Here is a 17,674-nt window from a genome sequence, read left to right as displayed (position 1 = left end):
CTGGCTTTCATAGTCTCTGGTGAAAAATCTGGTGTAATTCTGATAGGCTTGCCTTTATATGTTACTTGGCCTTTTTCACTTACTGCTTTTAGTATTCTATCTTTATTTAGAGCATTTGTTGTTCTGATTATTATGTGTCGGGAGGTATTTCTTTTCTGGTCCAGTCTATTTGGAGTTCTGTAGGCTTCTTGTATGTTCATGGGCATCTCTTTCTTTAGATTTGGGAAGTTTTCTTCTATAATTTTGTTGAAGATGTTTGCTGGTCCTTTGAGTTGAAAATCTTCATTCTCATCCACTCCTATTATCCGTAGGTTTGGTCTTCTCATTGTGTCCTGTATTTCTTGGATGTTTTGAGTTAGGATCTTTTTGCGTTTTACATTTTCCTTGATTGTTGTCCCAATGTTCTCTATGGAATCTTCTGCACCTGAGATTCTCTCTTCCATCTCTTGTATTCTGTTGCTGATGCTCGTATCTATGGTTCCAGATTACTTTCCTAGGGTTTCTATCTCCAGTGTTGCCTCATTTTGGGTTTTCTTTATTGTGTCTACTTCCCTTTTTAGGTCTAGTATGGTTTTGTTCATTTCCATCACCTGTTTGGATGTGTTTTCCTGTTTTTCTTTAAGGACTTCTACCTGTTTGATTGTGTTATCCTGTTTTTCTTTAAGGACTTCTACCTGTTTGATTGTGTTATCCTGTTTTTCTTTAAGGACTTGTAACTCTTTAGCCATGTTCTCCTGTAATTCTTTAAGTGAGTTATTAAAGTCCTTCTTGATGTCCTCTACCATCATCATGAGATATGCTTTTAGATCCGTGTCTAGCTTTTCCGGTGTGTTGGGGTGCCTGGACTGGGCGAAGTGGGAGTGCTGGGTTCTGATGATGGTGAGTGGTCTTGGTTTCTGTTAGTAAGATTATTACGTTTACCTTTCGCCATCTGGTAGTCTCTTGGGTTAGTTGTTATCGTTGTCACTGTTTAAAGATTGGAGCAGACTCTGTGTTCCACTCACCAGAAGTCTCAAAATCCTGTGGCGGGTGTCGTGGGTAGCTGGCGGGTGTCAGCCGAACCTGCGCTCTAGCTACCCAGGTGTTGGTCTGACCAGATGAGGCTTGTGGCCCTACTCAGGCCGGTTTTCTGCCTCCCCAACCAAAGCAGTCTCAGGTCCCGCGCGATTGGACTGGAGCAGAAGCTGTGTTCCACTCACCAGAAGTCTCAAAATCCTGTGGCGGGTGTTGTGGGTAGCTGGCGGGAGTCAGCCGACCCTGCGCCCTAGCTACCCCGGTACTGGTCTGACCGGAAGAGGCTTGTGGCCCAACTCAGGCCAGATTTCTGCCTCCCCAACCAAAGCAGTCTCAGGTCCCGCGTGATTGGACTGGAGCAGAAGCTGTGTTCCACTCACCAGAAGTCTCAAAATCCTGTGAAGCGGGGGTCGTGGGTAGCTGGCTGGTGTCAGCCGACCCTGCGCTCTAGCTACCCAGGTGCTTGTCAGGCCGGAAGAGTTTCTCTATCTTCAAAAAGGATCATTTATTTAGAGAAAGATCATTCTAAATATTTAACTTCTTTAGATTAATTTCATTTTCTTCTTTCTTATAAGTTCTAAGAATTAGAATTCACAGTGTTAAATCTTTGAAATTGTATGACCAGTGTAATCTCAATTCTTTAAAACTGTAACAAAGTGGTTAAGAGTCAGAATTCTCAACTCAGTTTGCTAGTGGCACACATGCTACTGATCTGTCTGCATTCATTTACAAAATGCCAAGAAGTTCATCAGGTTCCATCCATTATGCAGGTCTCTGGTCTTAGCATCAAGTACTTTTTTTTTTTTTTTTGCCTCTGATACTTTTAATAATTTCCTCTGAAAACCAAACTTTTGGAATTAATACAATTTTGTTCTCAACAGGGTGAAATAGCCAATTCTATTCTACTGTGTAACAGTTACTATATTTTATATAATGTCAAGTGACCATTTTTATAAAGTACCTTATAGGAGAATGGAAGTGCAACGCACTTGGGGTAGCAGCAAGTACTTTACTCACTGAGCCATTTTGCTTTTCCTCTATATGTCGTTGTTATTATATAATATCTTTGACGTTTGCCATAGTTATCTTTTCTCTTATCTCCTGCTATTCATAGTTATAGATCTTACCGAATGTTCGTTCTTACCGAATGTTAATCGTGATTATTTTGGAGTAGTGAGCTTTGGGTTGTTGCCTCCTTTATACAAATCTTTATTGGTTGAGTTTTTTTCTTCACAACAATAATACAAAGCCCTTTCTTTAAAATCTAAATGATTTTAATTTTCTTAGTCCTTTTTTGCATCTGAGGTCACAGTTTCCAACCCTAAAGATCTGTATTTTTAAAATGTTCCTCACATAATTCTCATGATATATGGGGCTTCAAAAGCACTTGAAATAGATAACTCTCTCCCATCTAAGCAAGCATGTTGTTCATAATTAATGTATAACATGTCTGAATGATGTCTTCCAGTCTAGTCTACTGCATGCAGTATGAAGAATCTGAGAGGTGGACATGCTCTTATCAGAAATCCAAGTGGGCTTTGGGGATACATTCCACCTTCACACAATGACTGCTTTATTGCAGGAACAGGAAAGAAATTAGGAGTTCTTGAAATAGGAAGGACTTACAACAAGGAGGAGCCTTCATGTGCTCTGACTGGGATCTGAGAACAGTAAGTGTGGATGGCAGCATCAGACAGCGTCCCAAAGTATTTTAAAATTGGAAACACATTATAAAACACCGAGTGTTTCTTTACATCTCTCCTGGAAAGATGCCAACTTTGAGTTTTGCTTAGTGTTACTGCCACCTCAACTGTTTTTCTAAATCAGTATAGTCAGCCTTCTATATCCATTCATTCCATATCCATAACGCTATTGGAGAAGTGTATGTGTAATAAACATATACAATCATTTTCTTTGTCTTTTTTTCTAAGCAATACAGTATAAAATCTATAAAAGCATCATTTATATTGTATACAATAGTATGGGTTCTTTAAATATACTGACCGTATATAGGAGACTTGTTATATACAAATACCTTTCCATTTTCTATAGACGATTTGGCCATCTGTGGACTTGATTATTCAGGAGGAGCCCTAGGACCAATTTGCCACCGAGAGTGATGAACAACCTAACTGTTCAGAGTAGAGCTGTGCCAAGTACCTGGCTCACCTCTCCTGACTACGTTCTTCTTCCCCTCAGGAGTTATCACTGTCTCACTATTTTATTGCTATCTTCACAGTCTGTTATACTTTGTCCATCTTTTCTCATTTGCATTGATGACAAATATTGATGAACCCAGTGAAGTATTCCATAAATACAGTGGTAGAGCTTTTTCAGGTTTGTGGTTGTGATAGTGTGATTATTGGCTTTTGCCAATCATCTTCTAAGTTCTTCTTCCTGACTCCCTACATGCATGTTGTCCTTTCTGTTTAATGGTGATTGCTTGCAAACAAAGAATGTAACGGATGAAACATTGACATTTCTTAAGCAGGTAGACAGGAGTGCACATCTCTGCTTTGTAATTGTGCTAACCATCTATGTAACATGGGAAGATGTTAGATGTTAGATGCAGATACCTTTCTATCTTATCTTTACATTACTTATACTGCCTAATATAGCTATACTATATTGTATTGGAAATAGTGTCATGGAAAAGTCTATATTACCTGTTGACTTTTAATTTAGTGTGTGTGTGTGTGTGTATGTGTGTATGTGTGCGCGCGGGCGTGTACACATGTAGATGATGCATATAACAAGTTACATGGGTGCTAGTGTCTACACTTAGATCTTCATAATGAACCATTTCCCCAGCTTGACTTTTTATACTTTCTGTTTTCTTGTTTGTAAAATGCACATTATGAGAATGGAAAGTGAACTAGCATATGGCAGGTGCTTAGCATTTTTGGAACTTCTAGAGAAGTATATACTTAAGGCCACATCATATGGGTTTATAACTGCCATGTGGTTGATTGTTAACAAACTGTTAAAAAAGAGAATAACTTGGTTGTGAAGTAGTCGGCAAGTATTCTTTGAGCCCCCACTGTTCCAGGCACCATACTGAATCTGATTACAGACAGATGCACTGGGGCTTTGTGAGCCAGTGTGTTAGCAGTGAGAGCCTTGAGCATCCAGAGTCTACGTCCAGAATTGCTACAAAACAGGGATTTGGACCTGGAGCTGGCAAACTTCTATTAAAGGGCTAGGTGAAGCTTTGTTGGACATGTTACTTCTGTTGTAGTTATTCAGCTCTGATTTGGAACCAGGCACAGTCATCATACACAGGAATGGACATGGGTGAGAACCTGGATCCCAGAAGTTCACTGACTCTGCCCATTCTCTACCCATCCCTGGCTAGGTGGCATGTGTATACACATACATACACACATACATACACAGATATTTATAAAACTGTTATTATCTGTTCATGGCACACAGACCAAGTGTAATTATATTTCTATTGACATAGGGAGCTGCATGACTTAGTTTACCTCCAGGGTGTGGGATTTTCACCTTATGCTGCTCAGTTTGTCTGTGCAAACTCCGTCTCCTTGTCATGCTGCTCGAGCTCATGTCACGGTGTTTCTTCAGGACAGCCAGCTGTTCTGGAGTCTTCTCTCAGAAGTACAGATCCTCTTCAGACTTCTCTCCCTACCCATAGGCCCCACCTGCTTCTCAGGTGGAGCTGGAGCCCGTGTCAGGCCCCCCAACGCAGAGGGAGATGTGACTTTGTCACTTTTAAAGACCAGAGACAGTCTGTAGCTGACAAAGCCTGAAGCACTTTAGTTCTAGTTCTTGTCAGAGCTTGCTCACTCCACATTGAAGAATAGAGTAAGTAGTGATTGGCACAGAAGTGAAAACACTAGAGTTGACAGCCAGGAATGGAACTTGTCCTGGCAAACAAGCTTGGCTCATGGAGGATCCTGATGAGAGGAAGGTCCCAGGCTCTGGACCAATAATAGGGAGTCCATCTTCCATTTGCTTGTAATTGTCCACAGAGGGCCATTGAAACAACACAAAGAGTTTAAACTTATAAGTGAGGAGAAGTTCGTACTATTAGATAAATTGTCTTACAGAAGGGATCAACTTCCACAGGAAATTCAACCTCAGAGTACTTCATGATAATGTAGATTACTTAGTAATTTTGTAACCAGGTACTAATTATAAAATTATTTGTTTTATTATTAATTATTTTATAATTATTACAATTTTTCTTTTTTTACAGAAATACATTCCCAGGAAATGGCCTCTAAATCTTGGCTGAATTTTTTAGTCTTCCTCTGTGGATCAGCAATAGGATTTTTTTTATGTTCTCAACTCTTGAGTATTTTGTTGCGAGAAGAGGCTGACATTCAGTCTAACATGCTTCACAATGATCCTCATGCAAGACATTCAGATGATAATGGACACAGTCACCTCAAAGGACAGATGAACTTCAACGCAGATTCTAGCCAACATAAAGGTATGCTCTGTGTTACAAGAAGGATTTAGTTGTTGAGTATGTTGGGAAATCTTGTTGCTCTCTATACCAATAGACTAAAATAACCCCTATGTGTTAGATATGAAGATGTTTTTAATTTATTTGCCTTGGGAGAAAAACCCATGATTTGCTTAAGAACTTAATAATTTAAAATTAGTTCTAAATGGAAATGTTCATAAACCATGACATAGAGAAAGACATGAGCTTGAAGAAATTTTTCTTTAGGGTCAGTTTTGTGAGGATTTACATAAACTGTTTCGTTTTTGTTTAGTCCTATTACCATAAAGAAACATTAAGATGTATATTTAAGTTTTAATTTGCATTTTTGTCAGTTATTGATCATTTTTTTGTTTTGAGGGTCAAAGAGGTACAGAGGTAAAAAAGTAAGTGCATGTTACAATGACTTCATTTTTCTCCTGGTTCTTATCACGGAAGCCAGACTTCTTTCAGTGGCGGCTTAGTCTTCTGTGTGTCCCTTGAATGTAGGTTTCTCTAAGTTTCTGTCCTTTACTTTTGGCTGTGTGATGTCACCAACTCTTGAAACTTTGACTTCTGCCTTTTCCTTACTGAGTTTATCTTCATCCATTTCCAAACATTGGGAGAAGACATTTATTAACACAATACAAATATCTCTACAAATTGACTTGGCAGAACAGAACACATATAGCCTAGAAATAATTGAAATTGCAAAATGGAAAAGCTCCCTCTAATTAAGAGTTGATTCTTTTATCTTCATACAGAGATTGAGGGCTAGGGTATCAAAATCTGATTAAGTGTTACCACCTAGCACACACACGTGTAGTGTAGCCAATTGTCATGTTGCATGACTGTTGGTGCACAGTGGTTCACCCGTGCTTTGTGTTCTTATAGAGCAGGTCACTTGCCCAATACTTACTCTACTGCACAGCACCAAACTTAGGTGTTACTGGGAAGCTTGCTGGACCTCACTTTATCAAATACATGTGCATACATATACTCGATAAATATTTATTACCTTCATGAACCACATGCGGATCATGCTAAAAATTACCCCACTTTCAAAATGTGTAAATTAAACTCCTTTTTCTCCCCACTCCTAGAACATTATTCGCCTCACTTTCTCATTTTTATCCAGCAACCATCCATGTAAACTGGGAACTATGAAACTGGGGACATTTTTTTTTAACATTCCAATTGCTATTGAATTGTAACAATTCTTCATTGCCATACATCTTCCAAGATCTCTTACTCTCCCATCTGTTTTTCCTACATCAGACTGGCTGCACATAGCTACATTCTGTTACATTTGCCCATGCCTCTTCTTGCTCTTTCTTTTAGGGAACTTTTCCTGAAGACCCATGTTGTACATCATGTTTCTAGTGGCTACATTTCTCCCTTCTCTGTTCTGCCCAAGTTCTTGGGACTCTGATTTAACACTTCCCACACTTCCTTTTCCCTCAGTATACAGAACTCTGTCAGCATTCATCTGTCAGACTGGATGGAGAGATGGCTTAGTGCTAAAGAGCACTAGCTGTTTTTCCAGAGGACCTGGGTTTGATTTTCAGCACCCGCATCGTGGCCTACAACAGGTTCCCCAATTCCAGAGCAATCATTTAGCCTCTGTGGGCACTGCGTGCCGTGTGGTTTACAGACATATATGCAGGCCAAACACCCACACACTTGAAGTAAATATATCTATTTTAACAATCCTCCTGTCATAGCACTTCTTACAACAATTCCTGGTTTACTTGTCAAGTTCCCTGCTAAACTGGAGTTTGTTCTGGTAAGAAATATGTCTTGTTCATATTTCACAGCTAGTACAAGGTAATTAATAAATGAAAGTGAGATAAAATGAGAAAATAGTGTTCTGGGAGTGGGGAGAAGAAAAAGGGAAAAGCGTATACATTTAGAGAGTGGGATGAGTAATTTTTAGCATTACCCACATCTTGTGGTCCATAAAGGTAACACATATTTATCAAATCTATGTGCATACAGTGAGAGGATCAGTCATACCCCAGCTGTGGGGATAGAGCTGTCTTGTCTCCCTCCATGTACTGTACCATTTTTTGCTGTTCGTCCAGGGTGTGATGTGTCTATGTGGCTAAAATTGATTCCTTAGTTCCAGAAGCAGAGGATGCTTCCTAACTGCAGATTGCAGCTCTTCTTCTGGACTAAGTTCCTGGTACTCCATGGCTTGAAAACCCTTCCTCCCCTTTTCTTCTGTTCTCTTTCAGTCAGTCAACTACTTAACTGTACCTCATTGTTCATCTTTTACAGGACCAAGGTTTCAACAGCTAGGTGACCATTACATTTAAAAGTGTTATACCTTAGGATTAGCTAGCGCTTTCTTATCAATTATGGCTTATAGATTATATCATCTGTGACTTAGTAAGTTGGAATCAGGAATAAAACACTAATTTGCAAAGTAATTTTGTATAGATAGAAAAATAGAGATGCAGGGCTTGTCTATAGTCCAAAGCTGAGTGCTTTCTAAAGATTTATAGAAGTATAGGTAGGCCTCTAGCAATTGAAAATAAAGAATGTTCCTTCACTGTATATATTTTTAAAAGCCTTGGTATATGATCACACATTTATGACATATGAGTAGTACTAATTGGACTTGAGTTATTAATGACAATAAAGACACAAAAGAGGAGCCAGTCAGTGGTGGGACATACATTTAACCCCAGCATGCAGAAGGCTGAGGCAGGCGGATCTCTGTGAGTTTGAGGCCAACCTGGTCTACAGAGCAAGTTCCAGGACAGCTAGGAATACACAATGAAGTCCTGCTTTGGGGGAAAAGAGGACATGTAGTTAGGAAGTTGGGACAAAAGAGGTTTAACGCTAGGGGGGGATTGGAAGAACATAGTGATGAATAGGGATGACCAGTGTACATTATATAAATGTATACAACTTTCAGAGAAGAAAATTATGTTTTTATAAAGCACTGGTCTAGATCTTTTAGTTGTACCCTTCCTCTAAACCAGTGCTGTTCACATTGTGGGCCTGATAGCTTGAGAATTGTTTTTACTCAAGTGAGGGGCTTTTGACCAGGTTTCAGGTCCTGAGCTTACTATTGTGTTTAGGAATCATTTTCATCAAACCTGGTTGGTATTCTACTTTATATCCTGACACAGACTCCTATTTCTTTACAAACTGGTAGCTTACAGAAACACTGTTCTAGATAATCTCAGGAATCCAACCTCTACCCATTGCTCTGTACTGTTTCTAACTCCTGGGCTCGCGTTTTGGAAAGAGGTGTATAGTATTGTCCCAGCATGCTCAACTCTACATTAACTCCTTTGCTTTGAACTGAAACTGATGTTATTGTGAAAGTCTTCAAGAACACCTTAGGATATTTGTACAAATTCATAACAGTTGGCTCATAGACTTCAAAAATAATGAACTGACTTGAGCAGCATGGTTTTCTTGTTGTGTTTTCCTTTTTCTTCTTCTGTCTTTTAGAAACACATTCACAGCAGTGAGAAATTCCCAGGGATACTGGGAAATACTACTTTCTTTGTAGTCTTAAGTTGCAAGGAGAGACAATGGGAGGTGGTATGTGAGTCTGAACTGCTAGGCCTGAGGTGGGGCCTGCTATCCACCTCACTGCTAACGGACTTCCCAGATGCTGTTGATACTCTCAGTGCATTCAGGTAGTAAGAGGATCTAGGGATGTTTCAGAGATCTATGGGTAAAACTGACAGGAAATTAGAGAGTCAGGTCGCATTAGCTTGTGCCCATTTCTCAAAGTCATTAATAATGATGGGTAAATAGAGTCTTAAATTATTTATGAAAAGTTTTTTTGGTGTGATATATTTGGGTTTTACATCTGTGTAAAGGTAACTTTTAAAAATGTTTCTTTGATAGATGAGAACATAGACGTTGCTGAGAACCTCTATCAGAAAGTTAAAATTCTTTGTTGGGTTATGACAAGCCCTCAAAATCTAGAGAAAAAGGCCAAACATGTCAAAGCTACGTGGGCCCAGCGTTGTAATAAAGTGTTATTTATGAGTTCGGAAGAAAATCAAGACTTCCCTACCGTGGGATTGAAAACCAAAGAAGGCAGAGAGCAACTGTATTGGAAAACAATTAAAGCCTTTCAGTATGTACATGACCATTATTTAGAAGATGCTGACTGGTTTATGAAAGCAGATGACGACACATATGTCATTGTAGACAACCTGAGATGGCTTCTATCAAAGTATAACCCTGAACAACCCATTTACTTTGGGCGAAGATTTAAGCCCTATGTGAAGCAGGGATACATGAGCGGAGGAGCGGGCTATGTCCTAAGCAAGGAAGCCTTGAGAAGATTTGTTAATGCATTTAAAACAGAAAAGTGTACACATAGTTCCTCCATTGAAGACTTAGCACTGGGAAGGTGCATGGAAATTATAAATGTAGAAGCTGGAGATTCCAGAGATACCATTGGGAAAGAAACCTTCCATCCATTTGTACCAGAACACCACTTAATCAAAGGTTATCTACCAAAAACATTTTGGTACTGGAATTACAACTATTATCCTCCCATAGAGGTAAGTCTAGAAGTTATTAGTATTATATAAATACTTGGGACTGACTTTTGTTTACCTGAATTTTTTTAAAGGCTAGTTAATATGTACATGTTTCATTAGTACCAATAACCCAAGCTTTTTTATGTATGTACTGACAGTGTAACACAGCAGATGAGAACAGAGGCCCCAGCCAGTCATTCAGTAGCTAGCTATTGAGACCTCTGTAGGCCCGCCACTAGCATACTGTCACTGGCAGATAAAAAAAAGTTAATACAGGCATCTTAGTTTTCTTATGCTCTCTATAAGGAGGCACAAGGAAAATAGGCATACTTATAAAGAAGTGATTTGAGAGAATGACAGGTGCTCTAAACCTGGGGGTCATGACTCCTTTGGCAAACCTTAACTGCAAAAATATTTACATTAATTCATAACTAGCAAAACTACATTTACCAATTAGCAACCAAAATAATTTTAGGCTTAGGAATCACCACAGTGTGGTAAAAGTCTAATTAAGGGTGAAGTCTACCATTGACCCGGTAGCCTCTGAGGCTCGGTGCGTAATGGAAGAGACCCATCATTAGTTAGACTTCTCCTCCTTTGGCCTTGTCTGGGGAATTCTAAGCCCCAACACATGCCTCTACTGAGAATACCACGTAGCCTCAGTTAGATGATAGAGTCAACTTCCTGTCTCCTGACACAAACCCGCTCAGGTAGCACCTGAGACTTCTGAAATGCTTCCCGGTGGTAATGAGGCCTTCAATAGCCTAAGACTTCAGCCTGGCCTGGATGTTTCCACCCACCGTCCCCGAAAACTTTATAAGCCTTGAATCACCCAAAGTAAAATTGATGTGACTCCCCACCGCTGGTCCAGGTGTGTGTTAGTCACCATACATACTCACAGGACTTCCAAACGGCCCCTCCCCTGGTTAGGCTTTGCCCATGTGGACTGTATCAGCCAATGATCTTCGAGGGCAGGGAGAACCACACTACAGCATTAGGAACTGTATTAAAGAGTTGGGCATTAGGAAGGAGAGGCACTGTTCTAAAGAAACCCAAGAAGACAGTGTGACTTTAGGTGGGGTAGTCTGCCATGGATTTGGTGATTGTTGAACAACTTGGGTGAGGCTAGAGATGTATGTGAAGATCTAGACCATGAGTTTTATAGTTATCAGGGGAAAGTAAGGTTCAGAAAGACTAGATTCAAGTACTGTTCTTCCATTTTATAGTTGGATGATCTTAAAATACAAGATCTGGCTTATTTTTGAGCCTCAGTTTCTCCATGTGTAAAATGGGTGCCATCTATCTCTCTCATTTGTAATTACACTATAGTATAGCCCAGGACAGTATTTAATGACAAGCTTGTCTCTAGTTCGTATCTTAATGTACATTAAATCAGAACTGAGAGGGTTGCATTACCTATAAACTATCTCAAAAGTATATATCTTAACTTTCCCAAGTATAAAACTATTGACACATTTGCCTCAGATATTTTCAGAATAAAAGTGTTATAGACAGTTAAGGCCCATGTGCCCTCTTATCTTTTTCCTCTAACCACTACTACCAGGAATTAAATGTTATTCATTACCATTGCAAGCTTTTATATTTTCCTGCAAGTTGATATGTGCATAAATAAGTCAGCATTGTTTCGTAGATTTTAAGATCAAATTATACCTTAGACATCTTACAAATTTCTATGTTTATACATTGAATTTTATTAACATTGATATATTTCTCTGCTTTGTTCTAAGTGACAATTTAATATATGAATATTCTGTAATTAGTTCATTTTGCTGCTGATTAGAGAAAATCTATATGCCTGCTGTAGTAAATTACTCAAAGGATTATAAGACATAGCCTCTCAGACTCAGTTATTGATTAGTAATGCTTTCAGGCAAGTTACTAGTTCTTTATGCCGCCTTTTTCTGGCCCTAACATACTACTAATATACATTAGGGCACCACTCCAAGCTAGTGCTTCATTTTCTGAAGATTTTGATGTTTTTTCATAAGTTCTGAACCCCTTACCATATAAAATATATTCAAATTCATCATTATAAATCATGTAATGTGTATACCCAGATACATATAATTATTTATAAAGAGTGTAAGATATTCCAGACATGTACAACAGTAACAAAAATATGCTTGCCATTTTATTAGCAGTATCCTTCCTTCTTTTTAAGAGTGCTTTATAAAAAGGATGTATTTAGCAATATGCCTTAGATGAATAAAATAGATATAGTGTCTTCGACTTGAATCATAGTGGCTTTTAAATGGATGGCAAAATATTGTTGCCCTTATAAAAACATATTCCAATAGGTTGAAGATTCTAAAAATAAAAGTATTGAAGTTGCATAAGTCTTTTAAAATTACCCATTCTTTATCAGAAAAATGAAACCAAAATTCCATTATTATCATTCAGTAATTCTTTTCTTTGAAGTATGAATTATTGTCTTTAAAGAGTTTCTAAATATACATATTTTTCTCTGTAATCATCACTGAGAATATAGATCTTGGTCTTGTTTTGGAGTCTTTGGTGTAATTGTTTTGTTTTGATTGTTGTTCTTTGTGAGACAAGAGGCTGCCCTTGAACCTCCAATGATCATCCAGTTTCTGAGTGCCATGATTCCAGGCTGTGCCACTACACCTGGTTACAAAACTGTTTAGCTAGCAAGTTAGGGTATAAGATAGTCAGAATGATCAAAATTTTGTAGCTCAGAATGACAAAGTCTAATTTAGTCTTCATTTCAGATAATTTTTTTGCATTAATTTTAGTCTGAAACAGTGCATAGTTTAGATGGAAATTTTTCCAAATCATTGTAGTTTCAATTCTTAGACTCTTGATACTGCAGCTTCATTGTGTACCTAGAGCATCACCTATAGGAAGGTCAGAGTCTGGGATTGTAATTCTGTATGGATTTTAATTCTCTTTGGATTTAGCCCACATTGTTTTGAACCTTTCATCTTTAAAATGTTTTTAAGCTGATAAGGATGTATTGATCTCCTTCCTTTTCTTTCTCCCAAGTGTTTTGGCACTTGCCGTGTCTCCTTCTTTTGTATATAGCCCATTAGTTTAGTGAAAATGATATCTTTACCCAAGAAATGATATCTTTACTTTAGGGTCCTTGGTGAAATTTTACAGTTTCCCTCAGATCATTGTATGTTATTGTTCATTGTTTTTGATTTAATTATCTTACTTTGTGTGTGTGACTGTTTTGCCTGTGTGTATGCCTTGTACCTCAAGAAGATCAGAAGAGGGTATTGGATCCCCATACTCAAGTTACAGATGGTTGTGAACCACCATGTATGTAGGTGCTTGGACCTAAACCCCGGGTCCTCTGCCAAAAAACAAGTGCTCTTAATGCTGGGCCATCTTTCCATATCCAGATGGTTACGTCTCATCTTAAATGTTCCCCTCCATAGTCAGTATATTTGGTACTATCTTGCTTGGGCTTTTAATCTTCTTACTTAACTGGCATATATGAGAATATAGATAGTTTGTTTTCAGTACTGAATCTAAGGTCTCATACATGCAAAAGTGCTGTATCCCAGCCCTTTGAGAACTGTTAAATGTAACTTTGCATCTGACAGTTACAACACTTGTAACAGTCAGACTTGTTTATATCTGAGGAGTTTCCTTTGACTTGAAATCCTCTAGTAATTTATCGTCACCCACAAAGAGCTGCTTTGTTTTCTTTCCAACAACTATAGTTCTTGTTTAGTGAATGTATTTTATTTATACAAGACATTTAAGAACAATATTTTAGGCATCTACCAAAAATGTCAGACAAATAAAGCCTTATTCTTTTAATAACTTCCCCTTTAATTTGAAGAAATCAAAATGTTTAAATGGTTAAGCTTCAGTTGCAGTTGCTGTGGCAGTTCCAGGTTTGGTTTTAGCTTCTTAGGGACTGGAAGAACTGTTGGCTTCTTACAGCATCTGATGGGTCAGATACCTCGGCCTTCTGCTCAAGCTTGGACGCTTCAGTATTTTAAAACTAGTATGACTATGCGACATGTGGGCTGTGGGCCACTTATTAACAGTGTCCCCTTCTGTTGTTTTTTTAGGGTCCTGGTTGCTGTTCTGATATTGCAGTTTCTTTTCACTATGTTGATGCGACAACTATGTATGAATTAGAATACCTCGTTTATCATCTTCGTCCATATGGTTATTTATATAGATATCAACCTGCCTTACCTGAGAATATACTAAAAGAAATTAATCAAGTAAACAAAAAGGAAGATACAAAAATAAAATTAGGCAACCCCTGAAAGCAGAACATAAGTGGACTGAGGATAAATGGTCTACATTGCACTGAAGGACTCTGGCCTTTCTACGGAACACTGAAATCCCAGTGAGGAACTCACCTGAAGTGAACATTCCATATAGAAATCTTTCAAATGGATGACTATAAACTGAAGCATTTAAAGAGCTGTGAAGTTTGCTAAAACGTGTTTTGATACAGTAATATATAAATATAAATAAATATATATGAAGAATTTGTGTTTTTAAATGGTGACAGAAGAGCTAGAAAGACTCGTTCTGACTGTTCCCGACAGTGTATGTTGTTATCACTGCAGTTGGTGTGGTTAGTTTATCGTCACCTTCTGCACCACCCCGGTTAGAACACAATGCTGAACAGATCTGCCTTAAAAAGAAAGAAAGAACTGTTGCTCAGTGTTGTTTCTCAGCTGATGTGTAGATGCTACAAACCAGCCTTCCAGTTGCCGAGTGAAAATGTTCCTGGGATTATATTATATATTATATATTATAATTGGCAGTGTTTCCTCAAGAAGAATAAGAAGGGCACTTGCCCCAAAGTGCAGTAATTAACCGCATTTCCAATTATTATGAGCCTTGACTCCATTAGATACTTAGTTCTAAAGATAATCAACCTGATACCAAGTCCCCATTGTCCCCTTTCGAAATGTTTGACCCTGAATACCATTTTTCACTATTAATGCTAATTTACTCAAAGCATTGGCAGCATTCTGTAAATCATGCATTTTCAAATATTTTGTTCCCAGATTCACCCATTGTTAATTGTAGGTAACAATTAAATTTAATGCTGTTTGGACAAGCTTTTCTTGTATTTGGTACCTCTCTCAGGAATTATTATTTAGAAGTCTTTACCAACTATATAATTGTTCCTTTTATTTTCCATCCTGTGGAGATGAGACTTGTTTGTGCCTTTCATAACTTGTTTAAAGCACTTTTAAAATTAATTTTTGTCTGATGTGGCAGGTAACACTGGCAAATATTTTTGAATGCAGCTTTTGGCCAGAATTAATTTAAAGCACGATCAAGTAAAGGGTACTTAAACAATCTAAGATGTCATATAAATAACACCCTATTTCCTGCTGACTTCTTATTTGGGGATAACCTTGCCAGCAGTAATTCCAACAGAACAGAATCCCATTCAGACGGCCATGAGGAGCAACCTGTGTCACTCTGATGTCACTGGCTGTTTAAATAGAGTTTCTGAAAGGATAGAACCTTACCTTGTTTTGGTCATCATCAATACTGAATGTAGAACAGAATATTTTACAGATTTCCCATAACATTATTTTTAATTGTTAATGATTTATATTTCATTATGCTAATTTTGCCTGATTAGTTCGCCATTGAGTCTATAGCTTGGCTAAATAATAAATATAAATAGTTTATACTTACTGTGCCAAAACCATAACCTTTATAGATGATATACTTGACAGGATGTTTGTTTCATTGACTAGTATGGGTCACTCTGTCCCTGTAATGAAAATACAAAGTCAAATTTACAGATTTAACTTGGCTTACGTTCTTACCGTGGTGCCATCTACCAGCATCCTAGGCTTCCTGTCTGTGTTTTATACGGCACTTTACCGTGGTTGGGATATGAATTTGTCTCTATTCCATATGTGCTTCTCTTCTCTACTAGCAGAGTAAATGATTTATCCTAATCATCCAAAATCCTTAACATTTATTCATAGGAAATGAACGCTGCAGTGAATCCGGGCTGTAAAGCCAAGCAGCCTGGCTTTTAAGTTCCTCCTCCATCACTGTTTATGTAACCTTGAACAATTTACTTAGTTTCTCTGTGCCTCCGTTTCCTCATCTATAAATTAGGAATAATGATACTACCTACCTCACAAGATTTTAATGAGGATTATAGAAATGAATATACATAAGGTTATTAGAACACTGTCTGGCTCAGAAAAAGGCATGATTTTAAGTATAAGGTTTTATTCTGTTACCTTGGCGTATAAATAATTTAATGTAGATAAATGAAATTATCAAATCAGATCTGAAGGAAATGTGTTGCACATTTCCTATAATACAGATTATGTGGTATTCATCTAGTGCCTGCTGTATGCCAGATATTGCTCTTAATCTGTACACTTGTGTTAATCCTCAAAATTGGGTGTTAGTCCCATACTGTAGGTGAGGAGACTGAGGCTATTCAAGTAATGTTTCCACTGTCACAAAACTAGAAGGCTGGGATCTATAATCAGAACCTGTGTTTTGTTTGCATTATTGTTAGCCTTGGGGTTCGTCGTGTGAATATATGAATTTGTGGAGTAATTACACACACATGGATGAATAGTCCATGACTTCTGGAGCTGCTGGCCAGTAATAGTCAAAATGCTCAAACAGCTAAATGGGTATGTTTATTGTTAAACTGTGATTCTCGTACTCCAACTATACGTTTGTTGAGATGGAGAGCTCAAGGTTTGATTTTTAGCATGGGACCCTAGAGTATGCATTCTTCCAAGATACCTACTAGTGACTAAAGTAGCATTACTGAGAACTTGTTGGAGCTTGTTCTTGTCTTCAACCCAGCCTGGACCTGTGTCAGAAACTCCAAGACAGGGCCTAGCACTTTGGTTTGAAAAGTAATTTTACTAGCCCTCTGCTGAGAGCCATTGCCGGTTTACCTACGTGGTTTTGGTGCAAATAGTCTTTGGAACACACTCAGGATCTCTGCCCAGGAGAGAGGCATTTTTCAAAGACTCTGAAACATGTTTTAAATTAGTGTAGTTCAGGATTATACTATATTAAAAATAAAATCTTGTAAAGTTTAAAGGGTCTGCGCATCCTTGGTTTTGGCAAAATTCTTTACTTCTATAATGGCTATTACCAAGACCTTAAAGTGTGTAATCCTACACGTTTATTCATTTCACACTGAGTAGCAAGTGTTCAGTGAGTACTAATATGTACATATGAATTCACTAAAACATATGTAAATGAATATCATGAAAGTTTCCACTAGTTACTGAAATTTGCAATAGAAATAGGAAAATGCTGCTTTACAATATGCCAAGTATTTTCTGCTAGTTTATACTATCAGTTTTGCCACCTATCCCATGACCTAATGAAGCAAAAACTTTCTCCCAAATATTTGGTAGAGCACATTAAACAAGATTTTATGGTGAAATGATTAATTCACTATCTTAAAGATCTCTGTCATGAATAATTGATTGTAGTGTGGTTTCAAGTCAAGACTTTATTTTAATAAAGTCTTGTGTTATCTATTAATATGTTTGTGTTTTTCTAGTGGGGAGTTCATAGATACAAAGCCGGGTTTTGCCCCAGAGTTTTGACTGCTTGAACATATCTAAATTTCATAGATCAGTTTGTTACTATACAATGATTCAGAAATAAATCATTGACGACTTCATTCTTTGTCGTGAAGGTGGTAATTGCG

General features: G+C 37.9%; 1 protein-coding gene across 1 annotated transcript in view; it reads left to right on the top strand.

The window, feature by feature from the left end:
* The window catches only part of C1galt1 (core 1 synthase, glycoprotein-N-acetylgalactosamine 3-beta-galactosyltransferase 1), a 37,213-nt gene extending 20,338 nt beyond the window's left edge, over positions 1–16,875 (top strand). Inside the window, exons 2-4 of the mRNA XM_021165113.3 lie at positions 5,237–5,473; positions 9,341–10,008; positions 14,055–16,875. Of these exons, the coding sequence (XP_021020772.1) occupies positions 5,254–5,473; positions 9,341–10,008; positions 14,055–14,258 (1,092 nt within the window). The 5' untranslated portion in view covers positions 5,237–5,253 and the 3' untranslated portion in view covers positions 14,259–16,875. The remainder of the gene's footprint in view (positions 1–5,236; positions 5,474–9,340; positions 10,009–14,054) is intronic.
* The last annotated feature ends 799 nt before the right edge of the window (positions 16,876–17,674 follow it).

Source organism: Mus caroli, unplaced genomic scaffold (assembly GCF_978045245.1).
Source record: "Mus caroli unplaced genomic scaffold, Mus_caroli_1 scaffold_7, whole genome shotgun sequence".
NCBI classification, from domain to species: Eukaryota; Metazoa; Chordata; class Mammalia; order Rodentia; family Muridae; genus Mus; species Mus caroli.
This window is presented reverse-complemented; position numbering and strand designations above follow the sequence as displayed.